Source organism: Candoia aspera, chromosome 4 (assembly GCF_035149785.1).
Source record: "Candoia aspera isolate rCanAsp1 chromosome 4, rCanAsp1.hap2, whole genome shotgun sequence".
NCBI lineage: Eukaryota > Metazoa > Chordata > Lepidosauria > Squamata > Boidae > Candoia > Candoia aspera.
In genome coordinates this window covers 81,354,863-81,372,228 of record NC_086156.1, presented here as the reverse complement: position 1 = coordinate 81,372,228, position 17,366 = coordinate 81,354,863, and the positions used below count along the sequence as shown (strand labels likewise).

At 39.9% G+C, this 17,366-nt stretch overlaps 1 protein-coding gene across 1 annotated transcript in view; it reads right to left on the bottom strand.

Annotated features, from left to right (window-relative positions):
- The window catches only part of TBKBP1 (TBK1 binding protein 1), an 88,650-nt gene extending 71,507 nt beyond the window's left edge, over positions 1–17,143 (bottom strand). Inside the window, exons 1-3 of the mRNA XM_063300758.1 lie at positions 16,704–17,143; positions 3,681–3,955; positions 2,657–2,779 (exon numbers count right to left, since the gene is read on the bottom strand). Of these exons, the coding sequence (XP_063156828.1) occupies positions 2,657–2,779; positions 3,681–3,902 (345 nt within the window). The 5' untranslated portion in view covers positions 3,903–3,955; positions 16,704–17,143. The remainder of the gene's footprint in view (positions 1–2,656; positions 2,780–3,680; positions 3,956–16,703) is intronic.
- Between the last annotated feature and the right edge of the window lie 223 nt (positions 17,144–17,366).

Genomic DNA, 17,366 nt, shown 5'->3' with positions numbered 1-17,366 from the left:
TTGCACTGTTTCCAGTGCATTCAACTTCACATACATTCCTACTTGTGCCCTATAAAGGATTTGGGCCAGCGGTTTGGCCTCAAAAAGTTTTGATGCTGCAGGGATTAATTGTCCTCTGCTTGCATAAAAGAAGCACTTAATAGCACTTGTAGACCTAAGAGCTAGATGTACTACATCATTCTGGTGCACATTCCAGGTGTCTGTAGAGTAGAAAACCACCCCAAGGTATTTAAATTCAGTAGCCTGTTCTAACATGTGCCATTCTTCTCTCCAGGGTTGTTGGGTGGCTCTTTTAGCAAAGACCAGAATTTTAGTTTTATCAAAATTAAGAACCAGGTGATTTTGTCTGTAGTACCAAACTATTGCTGCTACTGCTCCTTTCAGCACTACAGGAGTTTGTGACATTATGGTGGCATCATCATAGATGATAGAGGAATATAGGGATTTTGTGCCTTGCTAGTTTAGGTGCGTGGAAATTCAGATTATGAAGAAAGCCCACCATTGAATCGACATACAAATTGAAAAGTGAAGGGGCAAGAATACATCCCTGTCTCACACCTTTCTTACTGTGCCAGAAAGGGACCCTTGGGGATTGTACCTCACTCTTAAGGTGGTGTTGGACTATAATTTATGTATCAGAAAGAGGAGATGCCTATCAATAGTTGTGTTTTTTAATTTTTCCCAAACATATATTTTAACAACAGACACACACACACATTAAGTAATAATACAATGGAGACCTTAATATTAAAAAATTAGTTTCAGACCAAAACTATTGTTACATAGCTACCACTTTGATATGAAATGCAGCAGTCCTTTTTTATGTTATATTCAATTTTGGATGAAAGGTTAAATAATTTTATGCTTGCAATATTGACATCCAAAAATTCTATTAACATTGATAGAATTTTTACTTGTTTCTTATTTTCAATACTTTAAGCTTCCTAAATAATACAATGTTCATAATTTATAATCATATTACATCAATATTATTGCATTGAAATCTTCATTGAAATAATACAATGTGTCAAGATTTATAACATCACAATAAAAGGAAAATAAAACAAACAATATATAGAACTAAACAAGGGCACTATATAAAACTTATTTGTTCAAAAGAGTCCCTTTGTTGCGATTATTGGTGGTTGATTGTATTTCTTCCTTCCTATATAGTCATTTGATTATTTACTGCATGAAACCTTGTATATTTCATGATTAAATAAAATATTTATGCAATGAAAAAAAGAAAAATAATACACACACACCCACACATACAGCCTCCATCCCACTCTATCTGCACAACAATGTTATGAAGAAGGCAAGGCTAAGGGAAACAGCAATTGACCCAAGATTATCTCATGAATCTTCTAGGTGCAGCATGAATTTGAAATATTAGCTCCTCTTATCTCTATTGCCATTGCATTACTTTGGTTATGATGAGTTACATTATTAGAAGTTGCATAGAATTCTAAACAGTTTCACTTGAATACGAAGATAAATTTTCTAGAATTCATACAATCCTGCCAGGTGCATGTCAGTTCAGGGTAAAAAGAAGTCTTTACAGAAAGTATAATTAATGCATAACTTAGTTTAAACCTGACACCATCCACTGTAGCCTATTGGCTCTCTACTCTAACCCAGACCACAGGTATTAATATTTCAGTTACTCAATCATTTATTTCTAAGAACAGAGACAATAGAGATAACATTTCTCATAAGGTACTTCGTTCTCAGGATTTTTTCCCCTGGTGTGTGTGTGTATGTGTGTCTATGCACACACTTTTGGACTGTTGTCATTTGGGAGCTTCCTGTGCAAACAGAACACTGGAATCTGAGATCCAAATGTACCGCTGGTCTCACCTAGCTGAAGGTGTGATTTGAGACATGTGAAACTCTATCTCTTGAAATCTCTTTGCTACTATTAATTACTTGCTCACTATGCTTTCTGAAATTGAAACTGTACTGGACCTTTCCCTCCAGATGTGTGGAGATTACAAGTCCCAGAACACAACAGCAGAGAACTGCACACCAAAATGAGCACACACCATCACATTATCCTCCATGAAAATGGAGGGAGAGTCTTTCTTAAGCCAACCCCAGCTGTTGGGAACTTTATTTTCTTATTAATTTTGTATACCATCATAGTCACATACTACTAAAGTCAACCAAATAAGACAAACCTTCACCCTTGAACCACATCTCAGTTCATGAGGCAGTGGTAGAAGGTACCATAGGTAAAGGTAAAGGTTTCCCTTGACGTAAAGTCCAGTCGAATCCGACTCTAGGGGGCGGTGCTCATCTCCGTTTCTAAGCCATGGAGCCGGCGTTGTCATAGACACTTCCGGGTCATGTGGCCAGCATGACGACACGGAACGCCGTTACCTTCCCGCCGAAGCGGTACCTATTGATCTACTCACATTTGCATGTTTTCGAACTGCTAGGTGAGCAGGAGCTGGGACGAGCAACGGGAGCTCGCCCCGCCGCGCGGTTTCGAACCGCCGACCTTCCGATCGACAGCTCAGTGGTTTAACCCGCAGCGCCACCGCGTCCCAGAAGGTACCATACGATAGGCAAAATTCCATGAGAAGATCAGCAAAGTCAAGCGTATTCAGATTTTGAAAACCATTTTCAAAGGATGCTGAGACATTCCCCTCACCTCACGCTGGAACTGATTCAACTGCTGCTGGAGGTTGGCTTTCTCGCTCTTCAGAAGAGAAGTCTCTTTGGAGTCATAAGCTGGGAACATACGTTCTTCTCCAAAATCACTGATCAATGGAAACTACAGGCCAGAAACAAAAAAACAAAGCATGTGTATGTATATGAGAATAGGTGTGTGTGTACACATTTGTGCAAAATGGGGAGCAATAACAAATCTGCATGCAAGATTTAAATGTCAGAGGGTAACAATGTTAGCTATTATAATAAACACACAAAAATGACACTAAGAGTTACCTGGCCTGGACAAAATGGATTTTTAAAAAATCAAATACAGGGCAAGATATAAATATGTTCAGTGCTTCTACAGCCTTTCCACAGAATGTCTAACTAGAGCTGGTAGTATTCTGTGGGCCATAATATGAGAGCCATTGGCTTAAGGAAGAGGTTCTCTATTTATTTACTTTTCTTTTATTTAAAATCAAAAACAAAAAAAAAGGGTTGTTCCCTAACCAAGAAAAACTTCTGAACAGAGTTATAAGATGTGAGCATCAGCAGCAACATAAATTTTCTCCTAGGAAGAAAACACAATAGACTGGCTGATACTTTGTCAGCACATTGGTCCATCTAGCAACTACCTATCCTAGCTTTGATCAAGTTGTCCGGGGGTGGGGGGTGGAGGAACACCAGAGAATGGCTTCCATAAATGAATAAAAGGCTAGAGTAGCCTTCCTCAACCTGGTATCCTCCAGAGGTATTATATGACTTCCCAAAACCATGCTGGCTAGAAAGTTCTGGAAGCTGCAGTCTCAACACAGGCAGCTGGAGAAGACTGTCCTAGAGTAACAGGAACAGACACAGTAAGAAGTAGGAGGGATGCCCTCAATCCCAAACTGTGTGGGTTCAATGTTCTGCAGCAACAGTTGATTCTATGCACCCCTGCCCATGTTTAGAGCAACTTTTTTTTTCCTGAATTGGCATGTGCTCCTTTCTGGCTGGCCTTACTGTGGACAGCTGCCGCTCACCTTGATCTCGTACATCTTTAGTTTCCGTTTGAGGTTGGTGTTCTCTCGCTCTAGCCCTGTCAAGCGGTTCTTGATGTCATCATATGCTGTGATGAAAGCAAAGTGAGAGGCAGAACACATATCACTGGAGAGGTCAGTGTTCGGACTGTCCAGCCATTCATCATCCTGCACCAAGGCATCTTGGGTAAGGATGCTGATGTCATCCTCAAACATGGAGTCCATGTCTGGAAGAGGTGAGCATTTAGCAGGAAATATCAATACATGGCCAAATCCAGCTGTAGGAGGTGAGAAGAAACAAGAGTAATAAGAGAAATAGTAAAATACTTTTTTTTCCACCACTCCACTTCTTTTAAGTATCTTCTTATCATTTTTGTGCAAAAGATCAATATAAATGGATTCTTAATTGTTGAGAGCTACTCTGAGGGACAATATCTGTTTGGAATCCAGTACAAAGGTCTAATAAAGAAAAGACAGGGAAAAATGCAGCTTAATAATTAGTATTTAATACCAGAAGATGCCTCATAAAAATATCATAGTTTAGTGATCAAGGTATCTCCCCTGCCAGGTAAGTTTAGTGGCACTTTAAAACTTGCAACATATATGTTAATTTTTATCTGCCACAAGATACTGTATTGTAATGCAGAAACATATTACAAAGGCTACCCCTTTAGAAGTCATATCAAGATTTTTGTTCATGCTCTGCTTATGTCTTCTTTCTGATTTATTAGTGACACTATCACAAAATTGCCCTGTGCTTCCTACTGTTAGCATATCATTTCTCTTTTAAAGGTTTAAGCTACACTAGCTATCATACTCAAGTACATATTCATGTTTCTAACCCTCCATTTGTTAAGTATGCACAAGAATTGTGGTGGATTGCTGTTCACCAACTACATCTACCAATTATGCTGTCCATCACACATTGCAGCTATTTGGAAATCCCTATCGTGCTTATTGATGTGTGTTTGGAAGGCAGAGGAATCCCATGTACTGTAAAGGGGAAGTTTAAGCACAAATTGACACAGTAGGGCTTAGTTGGTGTGACCATGTATCCTTCCCATTTGCTTTCAGAGAGCACGGAGTTTGTCAGAAACACCCCAATGAAGGTTGCTTAGCCTTCTCATTCATGTCCACAGGTCTTGCGCCGGAGAATGTCTGGATCACTGTTCATCATGGATCAAGGTCTTACTGTGTAACATTATATACTGCCCTAAATGACATCTGGAATCTAGCTCTCTAGCAAGCCACTTTATCCCCGTTAGCAGACTCCTCTAAGTCACCACACAAAAAATGAAAGAGAAATCTGCAACTTAAATGCTGAGCTGAATTTCCTCAGTACTGGTTTTGGAAGGAAGAAGATGGATCAGTCAAGTCCAACACACAGATGGCTTGCTGAAAGAACTGGACAACTTCAGGCATGGCCACAGAACGTGACAACCCCACATGGAAGGGAAGGGAAGGGAAACAGCAGCAAGATAAAATCTGGTATTAAGGGAAGGTGGGTGTCCAAACTGTGTTACAGCAACTTGCATGCCATAGCAGGCTTTTTTTTTAATGGCTGATGTGGGTGTATTGGGTGCAGAAATGAGACTACAAAAAAATCATTTTAAAAAAAAAGCAGAATATTTTTTTTTTGCAGTTTTGAATGGCTCATATACTCACATATAAAAGAACAAAAATAGATAACAGATAGCTACTGGCTCTTTAGGAAATAAAAGCACAGGAAACTACCCATATGGACTCAGTCCACTGGCCCATCTAGTTTAATATTCCACGTCCAGACTAGAAGGAACAGGGTGGATCATCTCCACTGCAGATCTCCAGATGATCTGCAGTGCTCAAAACCCCTCTGATTCCCAGTTGCCTAATGACAGCAACAACAAAAAGGCCTCACTTATCCTAAATTAGGTTGCTGAAAGAAAATTTGGAGAAAATTTAAACTGGACATTTACCCTGGTCAAGAGGCACTACAGAGGCACTTTTCTGCATCTAAATCCATCTGGTGACTATATGGATTCTAATTAAAATAAAATAAATAAATACATGCATTATTATTATTATTATATGGATAATCTACAATCAGGTTCATAGTCAAAGACTGGAGAAAACTTAATAATTCAAGTACTAACCAAGGACCTAAGAATTATTAAGGTAGCATCTGAGGATATAGGCAGTTCCAAGCAGGGTATTTTTTTTGTAAAATTAGGGTGTTCAGGTCTGATAAATTCAAAATTTCCAAATATCGAGGGAGTCCTTTAGGTATTGCTCCAAGTGCTCCAATCACAATTGATATAACAGCGGATTTCTTTTTCGATAAGTGTTCAACTCCAATCTGCAATTATTGCCCCCCAACTATTTCCAGAACTCTGGAGGGTATGCATATTGATTTCTCCTATTTTATCCAAACAACAATCCTGTGAGATAGGTTGGCCTAAGGGAAAATGCCTGGTCTATAGTCTTCCTGAAACTCCATGGTTCCATATTTATTTATTTTTATTTCCTATCCCTTTATTATTTTTATAAATAACTCAAGGCAGGGAACATACCTAATCCTCCTGCATCCTCCTATTTTCCCCACAACAACAACCCTGTGAGGTGAGTTGGGCTGAGAGAGAGTGACTGGCCCAAGGTCACCCAGCCTGCCTTCATGCCTACGGCAGGACTAGAACTCACAGTCTCCTGGTTTCTAGCCCATTGCCTTAACCAGTAGTAGTAGTAGTAGTAGTAGTAGTAGTAGTAATAATAATAATAATAATAATAATAATAATAATAATAATAATATATAATATATACTATTGTCTTGTACCATCGTCATGTATCTCTATCACCATGAGAGCTTCATCCAAGGCATGAAAATCAATCTTTCTCTTTCTAGGAATCCAACCCTGCACTTAGGGCCCAACAGCAAAGAGTCAAAGATAGTAAGTTACTTTTATTACAGATACCAAAGGAGCTCTAATAATTCAGACAGGCTTTAAGCCCTACGCCTCTTTCTCCTGCATTTATGTGGTAACAGATTTCTTGCCATTCGTTTCTTGACCTCGGATGTGGAAAGCGCTGTTCTGACAGACATCTTGTGTGGCCTCTGATCCTAGTTCCAGACTTGCCAGCAGGGCTGCAACTAGAGGGGGGCAAGCGGGGCATGTGCCCCGGGTGCTGCGCTGGGGCGGGCGCCAAAATGAGCTGGGGGGGTGACAAAATGGGCGCAGAATCCATGTTTGCCCCGGGTGACACAGACCCTAGTTGCAAGCCTGCTTGCCCGTTTCAGTGCCCACAATCACCAAGACAGGACCAGACAGTATCCTTTTAAAATATGTAAAGAGCAGAAAACGGCCACTTTGAGACAGCCTTGAAACCAAAACTATTTTCTCTTGTCTTGGGTCAAGCATATGCTATCAGGGCTTATACAAGCATGTTAAACATAGGACTTAAATTACTTCAGATTGTAATGTAGGAAGCCCATATCTACTGTATCTTGACTAGCACATAAAGGTAGGTGAAGTGCTCGTGTCTGCTCCCGTCTGTTCCTTTCCTAATCATTTGGCCTCTGGTAGAAATTTTAGGAAGGAGATGCAGATGTGCAGTCCTAAAACGACGTGGGGCCCCTTCTCATCCTTGTCCCATCAACAAAAGCCAGCTGGACCGGTGGTTGAATTTCTCTTCAACCCTACTGATAGGGTTGTATTCCCACCACACCTGCAGCAGCAGGCTACCTGAGGGGCACGGAGGGCCTTTTCTTTCAATATCTTGTGGCCATCTTCCAATATCTGTCCTTTGAAGCAACTGCTTGCTCATTGCTACAAAATGGGCCAAAGAGGAAGAATAGGTGGCTATTTTTTGTAGCACTGCTGTTAGAGGTAAAGGTATGTTATTATTTGAGTGTCACCCTTACAATGGCTGTGAGCTAATGGCACACATTTGGTTTACTGCTAATAACAGCTTTGGATGGAAGGGGGAATTTTTTGCAGGAAAAGAGAACAAGAAAGGTTCCTTTCAATGACTTCCCAATTTATGCTAAAACAAAAGCCCATTTAACTATATTGTTGTAATAGGTCTTACTATAGTAATACTACTAAAGGAAAATGCTAAACAATCAGTTTAATATAGCCCTTCTTTCAAAGCCTGGCATCATTTGTTATAAAATTGTAACTTTCCATAGAACCCCTGCAGCATTTCATAGGCATTTATATGTAGATATTTTTATCTATACATTTATTTTAAAATTGACCAACTAATCAATTCATTCTTTTTTTAAAATATTTTTTTAAATAAAGAGAGTGAACAAGCAAGCAAAAAGAGAAAGAAAAAAAGAAAAGAAATTCATTGGCACAGAAATATAACATCTATAAGTGGACAAAGGGTTTACCAAGATTGTACAGTTACTGCTCAGTATCTTTGATTATAAATTAACCATAAAAACATTAAATTACATTTAAGTACATTACATTATTTTAACGATGTAAGTAAGAATTTAAATCTCTGAGCTAAGTGCCAAAATCTCCACTATTTGTTTTTTAAGAATACAAAAAAGAAAGAAAAAAGAAGAAAAAATTATTAAAACATTATAAATATTAGTTTCTAACTTCTCCTTTGTCATACTCCAACTAATGTACAATATTTATAGACATTTATTTTTTGTACATCTCTGATTTCAATTCTTTAGTCAGTTCTTTTTCCCCTTAAAAATCATATTCTAGATACTTATATTTGCCTTGTTGCATAATATATATATGAAGCCATTCTTGCTTAAATTTGTTTAAACGTCTGTTGTAAATATATGCTGCTAATTTTGCCATTACTGCATATTCTCCAAGTTTAAGTTCCCAGTCCAGGGTTTCTCAACCAGGGTTCTATGGCCCCCGAGGATTCTGCGAGAGGTCATTTGGGGTTCCCTGGGAGACCATGATTTATTTTAAAAATTATTTCAAATTCGGGCAATTTCACATTAAAGAGATAAGTTTCATTCTTGATTTTTAATTTAAGAACAGTATTAATGCATATATACAGGCCTACACGTGAAACGAATATAATGATTTTGTAACTTCTGGCCTATATTTGAGCCTGAATGTGCAGGGGTTGCCTGAGGCCTGAAAAATATTTCAAGCGTTCCTCCAAGGTCAAAAGGTTGAGAAAGGCTGTCCCAGTCAGATATCTTTGGTAATGTATCTCTTTTCTAATGCTGTGCTACATTTATCCTTGCCACTGTAAACATGTATCTTAGTAAATTATATTTTTTGTTATATGTTTTGGAATTATGCCTAGTAAGAATAATTGTGGTTTCATTTCATATTTGACTTCTAAAATTCTCTAAATAGTGCTGTGTATTTCTTCTAGGACTTTTGAGAGGTTTTTTTTATAGTCTACCACATATGATAAAATGTTCCTCCCGGCATTTCCAACATTTACTACTATATGATTTGTCTATCTTGGCAATTATTAACAGAATTGTACACCACCTATAAAAATTTTATGCAAGTCTTCTCATAAGTTATAACTTGGAGTAAATTTTATAGATTTGTTTCATAATTTTTCCCACTGTTGTTGTCATGAGTGAGGATGGCGAGCAGGGGGCTCCCATCCAGACTGTTAAGCGCATGCGTAGCACTGAGGAATTGGGCAGCCATTCAAAGAGACACAGATCGGGCCCGCCTTAACCTCTGGGGTTTATATGGCTGGGTTTTTCCCACGCTTCTTCAGTTTGTTAGGATTTTCCTGTTATGTAGCAGAAATAAAACATTAGAGACCAGTTCCTTGTCTCAGCGTGTTTCCTGGCTGTTAGGACAGTTGTATTGTGATTGTTTCTTTAAGGTTTTGCATCCATTTTATCATGCGGTTTTTTATTTGTTCTGTCTCCATATCATTCCTGAATAATAGTTTTATATGTGTGTGTGTGTGTGTGTGTGTACATACACACATATACATGCTCTAGTACGTGGTCCTGATTGTGCATGAGCATTTCAAATTCTTAGCATTTTCTTAGAAGCCCTCCCTCATTTTTGAGGTCAGTTTTTAGTCTTCCAGCAATTTGTAGGTACATCAACCATGGTATGTTCCGGCTTTGCCAAGTAGCTCTTGGTATGTCTTTGGTCTGTTCATGGAGTCTAAATGGACCATATCTGCATAAGTAATTGCACTTTTCCTACTATAGTTTTCTCCAACGTAAAAAGCATTTAAAGGAAAGGCTACCAGTGAGACTGTTGGACTTAATATTTTTCTCATAAGATTTCATACTTTTATCAAGCTTTGCCTTATATATCCTTTTACATTTTGTCCTCTTTCGTATCCCTGTACCTATAAGTATCTATAAAGCCCATTAGCTAGACCAGCTCCTTTCAACATTGATGTTCTACTGTTTGGTGATTTTATCCATTCTGTTAGCCATGATAAACAGCTTGGAAGGCCTTGGAAGTTTAGAACAGAGAGACCACTTCTATATTTTCAGCCTTACAAAATTTTGAATTTGACTCTAGGTTTTCTCCCACTCCCTATAAATTTACCAACAGCTTTTTTCTTTTTTTACCATTCTAATCAATTCATTCTTAAATGTCAGATGGTTGAATAGCCCACACTCTATATTACTACTTGCATAGGTTTATCATGACAACTTTACAAAATTAGAAACTGAGACCAAGCAACTTGCCCAAGCCCTGCCAGGAAACTTAGGGCAGGGGGTGGGGTTGAATATTAATCCCCCAGGTTTCAGCCCAGCTAACTTGTCTAAAGCCTACCCTGCACAGAGCTCTCTTGCTTGCATCTGCAAAATCTCACAGATGGCAATGGAGGCAGGGTGGTGATAGAAGGGAGCTGAAAGAGTTAATGCTAAAAATCAAAACTGTCCACGTTAAATCAACTGGCAATCAACAGCTATCCAGCTCTGCACACCTAACAAGCTGATTTAATATGCTACAGTTTCAAGGTCATTCCAGGTGAGAAGAAAAGCTGTAGCTTCAATAAACAAAATACCAGCTAAAACTTAAATTTTCTAGCACTCGCACAAATGCATGTATATGCACACCATTTTTTGCTGCAGGTAAATGTTATTTTCCTTTTTCATTCCATGGTTTATTTTTTAAATTGTGCTTTTTAGAGGGGTGTTGTGGTTACTATAGGAATCAGTATTGAAATACATTCAATTAAATAAAAGCCTACACATATCTGCTAGGAACACATAATTAAGAACTGGGGGAGGGGGGAAATCCTTCCACCAATGTCTAGAGGATAACATATAGTTTTAAAAAACTGGAAAAAGAACAAAACTGAGCAAGGCAATGGTTTATTTCAAACCTGGAAGAAAGAAAGGACTTACATCACCATAATGGATCGATACTCTTGTGTGTGTTGCACCTGCCAGTATGAATAGCTTTGAACCCATTCCTCAGATTAATCTCTGGATCAGAATATACCTTACTCCTCAGATTTCTCACCTCCAACATTTAAACAGAAAAAGTGGCAGCTGTGTTTGAAAATGTGCATTGAGACAAGCTACATTTATAAATATATAAAGCAAAGCAAAGCAAAACAAAGCAGAAGTAATGAAGTAAAAAATAAAAACATCTACCCCATCTTAAGGTAACATCCCTATTAGGCCAACTTAAGTTTCTAAAATAACATGCAAGCTAAAAACTCTTCACCAGACAAGATGGAAAAAAAGGGGGAGAGGAAAAGGAAACAGCTGGTGTTTAAGCCATGACAATACCAGGTTACACACTTAGGTAGAATGTGGGAGTCTGCAGACATGCAAATGATGGGAGAGCACCACCAGTTAGAATACACAAATGCTATGCTAGATGGATCTATAGTACAGCCTATACATTATACATACAGAGGGCACTATTGACAAAAAGAGGGAATTTTGAAAGAAGCACATTATAAAAAATCTTCTCAAAGTACTATAAACCTCTAGCAGTTAACCACCTGTCTTCTTTATATACATCAAATAATTTATTAGATGGTGCATTCAAGTTTATCTTGATATCCTAAGTTCAAGAAACTTTGCATAAGTGAATGAATTAAAAGAAAGCCAAGATTTGCAGCCAACATAAACATCCACATGATGTGATGGAAAAATCCAGATAAAACCCAGGAACGCTTCCAAGGATTGTGTACAAAGACCGTGCCTTCCATTTACATATTAAATATGGAAAATAGGCACACAAGAAGTGTGCATTTGACAATCCAAACCATATGAATTGGGGAGTCTAGACTGACCAGGTCTCCCCACTACATCTACACAGCAGCCAACAGATCTTCTGTAATGACCCGTTTCCCAACTGTAAGGGAAGCTGGCAAGGATTCCTTTTGTCCATATCCAGCATGTAAGTGGCACAATCAAAAGGTTAACATTTGAGATCACACTGGGAGAGATGAGAGGATGTGATGTGAAAGCCTGGGTCACAGCTGGCTCCTTTCATGAACCTGTCTCAGTCCTCTTTAAACTTCACTATCTTAGAACCATGATTCTGCTTTGTTTCTTCCTCTTAATCTCTTACACCAACAGCAATGAAAATCAGAAGATTATCAAAATGCAGGTAGAAATTTCAAATATTGTAGAAGTACACATAAAATGAAAACCAGAAGGAACAACTCTGCTCCAGAAGCCAACGAGGACTATAGTAAAGATCACTTCCAGGGAAGAAATGGCGAACTGAAGTGAAGCTGACGACCACGGTGGAATGAAGAGCTGGCGAGTGGACCAGCTCTTCGGGATTACTCTCCGGACAAGGAGAGGACTTGGGATCACCCACAAGTGCTCCAGACAGTTGCTCCTCATGAGGAGACTGCAAGACAGCAGTCTGCAGCAGGTTTAGAGCTCCAGGAGATGAAGGAAGGACGTCTTCTCCCAAACTGTGGTCGGCACCTTTATGAACACAGGGTTCACATATTTCCTTTTCTAATCACTTTTGGAAATTGCTTGTTAACTGCTTTTCAGCTGTTAGGAACCTTTGGAATGACAGGTTTTACAGTACCAGGTGAGTCTCCTTCAACCCTTTGCAAAAGAAATTTTAAATACAAGTTTAAGGACTTAAAAAAAATATTTTTTGGAATAAACATTAAAAGGGTGATTAGAACATTGATTTTGGAAAGTTACAAATGAACTAAGGGCCCTGATGGATTTGAAATAAGATTTTGAATTAATTATAAGAATCCTTCCTCTGGGAAAATGCTGTTGTTTTGTATTCTTAAAAAAAAAGGTAGGATGGGACTTTGAAGGTTGGACACTAAAGGGAACCAGAAGGAACTAAAAATTACAATTAAAGGAGAAGAACACTTAAATTTGACTTACTATTACAGAATGGAGCAAAATGCTTTAACATTGGACATATTGAGGGATATTTCTGAACAATGGACCCAGAAGTTAATTTTAAGAGTGTCTGCCATTATAGACAGACTGTGTTTAAAAGATGTTATAGAAGAGGAACATGTTTTATCGGACAAGACTGAGACTGATCTGAAAGTGAATTTAAAATTACAGGCTACAAGAATGATATGGAAAAAGATGCTACACTGGATATACAAATGAAACCAGCTGATATTTTAATAAATAAAAGGGATATATAAATAACAAATCAAAGCAGCGACCTGGATTACCATTCTATATTGGGTTTACAAAAGAGACTTGTTAAAGTTTTGAAGAATTTTGTGAGAAGGGACAAAGAAAAAATGAAAAGAAATCAAGTTCTAGGACATTATTTGAAAGGATTGAAGATCACAATTGTTAAAAGTAAAAGGAAGGAATATAAAGTTGGTTTATTTGATCAAGGTTAAAATGATATGTTGTTATCTCTAGTAACCCTTAATGGACTTTTGCTGATCAGGATTGAATGAAAAGACTTTAAGGATTTGTTTAGAGATAAGAGATGGGATATGGGAAGAAGAGATCATTTGTTGTATTTTAAGAGAAGGTGATAAGCTACTAAAATTGTTTATACTTGTTGCAGTGAAGGGGGAAGTCATTTCTTTATATATTTCTTTTCTTTTTCTTTACTATGTTTCTTCTCTTTTCTTTTCCTTTCTATTTTTCTTTTTTTAATTTTCTGCACTATTTTTTCTTTTTATTCTTTTATTTTTCTTTGTTTGTATTAGTTTTTATCTTTTTAATTGTAATGTTTAATAAAATTATTATTAAAAAAAAGACTACAGTGAAGATGTTTAATGGTCAGAGGCAGCTACAGAAAGCCAAGGATTAGCTGGAAGAAAAAGCTAGAACAAAACAAAACAAAACAAAACAAAAGGAGAATGTGAGAGAAAGAACTGGCCTGCATCAACCCCTTCCCATTGAGGGCATCTTGGAGAAAGGCACAGCCAGCTAGTCTCCTGCCCCCAGAGGAACATTCTTCTAAGGCAAGAATATCCTGCAGCACTTTGTTGCAAATTTCATTGCTAGGCACTAAGTTGAAAGAGTTCCATATTAAACTGCAACTGCCCATTTCTCTTATGATCCCGAAGTTATACAACATGTTCACATGGAAGAACCATGCACATAACCAAGGAATTTGTGTGATTTGTGTGGTGAGAACTGCTCTACACCCCCATCCCCTGCTGCCAACCACATGCACTGAAGAGGCAGGATAATTTTCAATTTAACAAAATAATCATATTGTAACTAAGAAATGAATTAAGTATAATAGAAGAACGTTATGCTCTCATTTATTTTTCTCTTCCTTGTACTGTCTAAAATGCTCCAATTATTATTGGTGACCCCAGATGTCACATGGAAAACCCAGAAAAACCCATGGCTGGCTGGGGAATTCTGGGAGCTGAAGTCCACACATCTGAGAGTTGCCAAGGTTGAGAAACACTGCTCTGGAGATTAGACTTGCTGCCCGCCTTCTGCTATTCACAAAATCTAGAGTTGGCCTCCCGCAGCAGCTGTTTCACCACCGCCTCACAGGAAAGCCACTTCTGTGAAAGGGAACTCTGGGGAGGATCACAGTTGCCCAGGATCCTGGTTCAGGCAAAGGAGTTCATAGAAGCTTATAGACAGGTTATGCATGGTTCAGGGACAGGACAACCATGTGGATAGCAACAGGCTTGAAGAAAGTGGAGAGCAAGAACTCAAAACAAACACTCATACTTTTCTCACATCATCTTGGACCCTCCTTCTACTGTTGTCAAGAACTGACGTGTGTTACGGCCAAGAAACAAGTTCCAACCCAATGAAATAAGTGGCATCAGGTACCTCTGGGGTTATGGAACACAAAGGGATGTCACATTTATCACCTCAGGACAAACAAGAGCAACACTCAGATGAGGAAAATATTCTCAGCATCTATTCAGAATCAGGCTCTGAAGGGTGAACCCTGATTGACCCAATTCAATTAGGTAGAATGAGAAATGGGCTTAAAAGTTATGTAACATATGGAAAAGCAGAAGGAAGTTGCTGGGGGTGTTACAATAGCAGGGAGCAATCAGCCAGGCAACCCCTCCCGTAGCTGCATGTTGTAGAATGAGGGAGAAAGCACCCCTGGAATTCAGAGGGATTGCAGCATAGCTGGGAAGATCAGCGTACATCAATTTACTACTTATTTAGTACGTTCATGATCCACCTTTTTTCCATTATGGAACTCAAGGCAGCTCTGGAGTTCTCACTTAGTTTCTCATCCTGGCTTTGGGTAATTAGAAGGGTGGGCAGGTAGCAAATCCAAGATTAAGTGTCAAGATACAGACTGAAATAGTGCATGAGATCAAATGAAGGTACAGTCTGCATTAAAAAATGTAGGGAGGCTCACAAAATCCAGGTATACTAGGAAAAGGGGAAAGAGGCAATGAAAAATTGGAGGGGGGGGGGGAGAGAAAGCACCAAGCCCAGATGGCATGCATGGGAAGTACAGGAACAGCAGATGGAAAGGGCAGTAAATACGGTGGGGAATGTGGAAGCACAGTTCCTACCACCAGCATGGTAAGTAATGGGGAAATTGGCCAGAATATAGTTAGAGAATACATTTGATACATTGATGTCTTAGTTATGTTTTCCATTAAAAAAAAACAACCTATATCTTTAATGACACTCCTGGGGCCCCTTTCTTGGGTGCTCCATCCCATCCTGACTGCCCCCTCCTGCTTTACTTCCAACCTTTCCAACCCTGGGTGCTGCTGAATTAATGAGCTTTCTTAGAAAGGGCCAGAATTTCATACAATCGGATTGGGGGAGAGGTACACAGATCCTGGGATCAGAACGGTAAATAAATGGAAATATTTACATGGGAAGGATGGTTATAAATCAGGAAAACAATTAACAGGGAGCAGCCCACAGTCTATTGGAGAACAGGTATGCAATTACAGATGGGCGGGAGAAAAAAATGCAATATTAATTTAGATAAGGAAGAATGGAGAAGGCAGGAAAGGGATCAAAAGGGGAAGGGGGTTGAGGCACCACATATGCCCTTCTGGGAAAAGGAAGGGATGGAAAGCAGGAGCTGTGTTAGGAGAAACAGCCTGATATTAAATGGAAAGCAAAGTTGAAGGGGTAGCATGAAACTGAGGAGGGGGTGAGAAGTGATCTAGCCAGAGGGACCACCACCAGGGATAGTCAGCGTAAACATTAGATGAGGAGGGCTTCAGCCTTCTAGCTTTCGGGAAGGGAGAAACGGGGGTGGGGGGGGAGCTGTTCCCAAAAGAAAAACACCCAGGGTAGGGAATAATGGGGTTCAATATTCCAGATGGGGTGGGGAGGAGGCATGACACAAATAACTGTGAGGAAGAGCCTGCCTCTGTTCTGAAGAACCGCGCATCCTTCCACCACCACCCTCCCTTTCCCCGGCGACCCAAGGCGCTGGGCCGAGGCTACGGGGCGCAGAGTTTGCTACCCGGCGACATCCCCCAGCCCCGGGGGGAGTCATGTCATGTGGGTGGACCGTCCCTCTCCCGGGAGAGCAGCGGCATTATCCCCAGCAGCAACCCGAACGAGCGCACTCCCGGGGAGGCATCACCACTCTGCCCCCTCAAAAGCGCCCCTGCTCCGATACGAAACCCCCTCCCCGCTCGCCCGGCTGATCCTGATTAGGAGATGGGGGTTGGACTTACATCACTTCCCAGCTTGCTTGACAAAGAAAATCCATCGTTAGCAGCCGTAGACTATGGAAGTGGATGCTTTGGGGAGGTGCTTGCTGGAGATGGGCGCGCAGGAGGGGGGGCTTCTCCGCCGCTTTTCTTCCTCTTTTGCTGTTGCTTCCTCGGTCTCTTATCCCTCCTCGATTTCCAGCGGCCCTCTCCTTTTCCCCTCCCCCAGTCTCACACCACAAAGTGTGCCACCGTCAGACTGGCAGCACCATAACGCGTCCCACGTGGTGGCTTCACCTTTTGTGGCCTAAGGCAGCTCTGCCACACCTCCCCGTGGCCAAAAATAAAGGGGAGGGGGCGATCTCACTATTGCCAGAGGGGGAAAAAATTATTTAAAATGGTCCCCTTCCGCCTCCGCCTCCGCCTCCGCTGGGTAGCCTGGAATAGCCTCTCCTCCCGCTCGCTCTTCCAGCTCCTGTTTCCTGCTCCTGTTAACATACACGCGCGCGCGCGTACACACACACACACACACACAAGCAGGAAACAGTCACAGAGTAAGAGGTACCTTTTTTTTTTAAAGAGAACCTACAAAAACAGTAATTTTCCTTTCCCCACCCTTAAAATAAAACAGATCGCAGCATAAAGCAGATAATACTAAAGGTTGCCTCAAGAGTTATTACAGTGTTT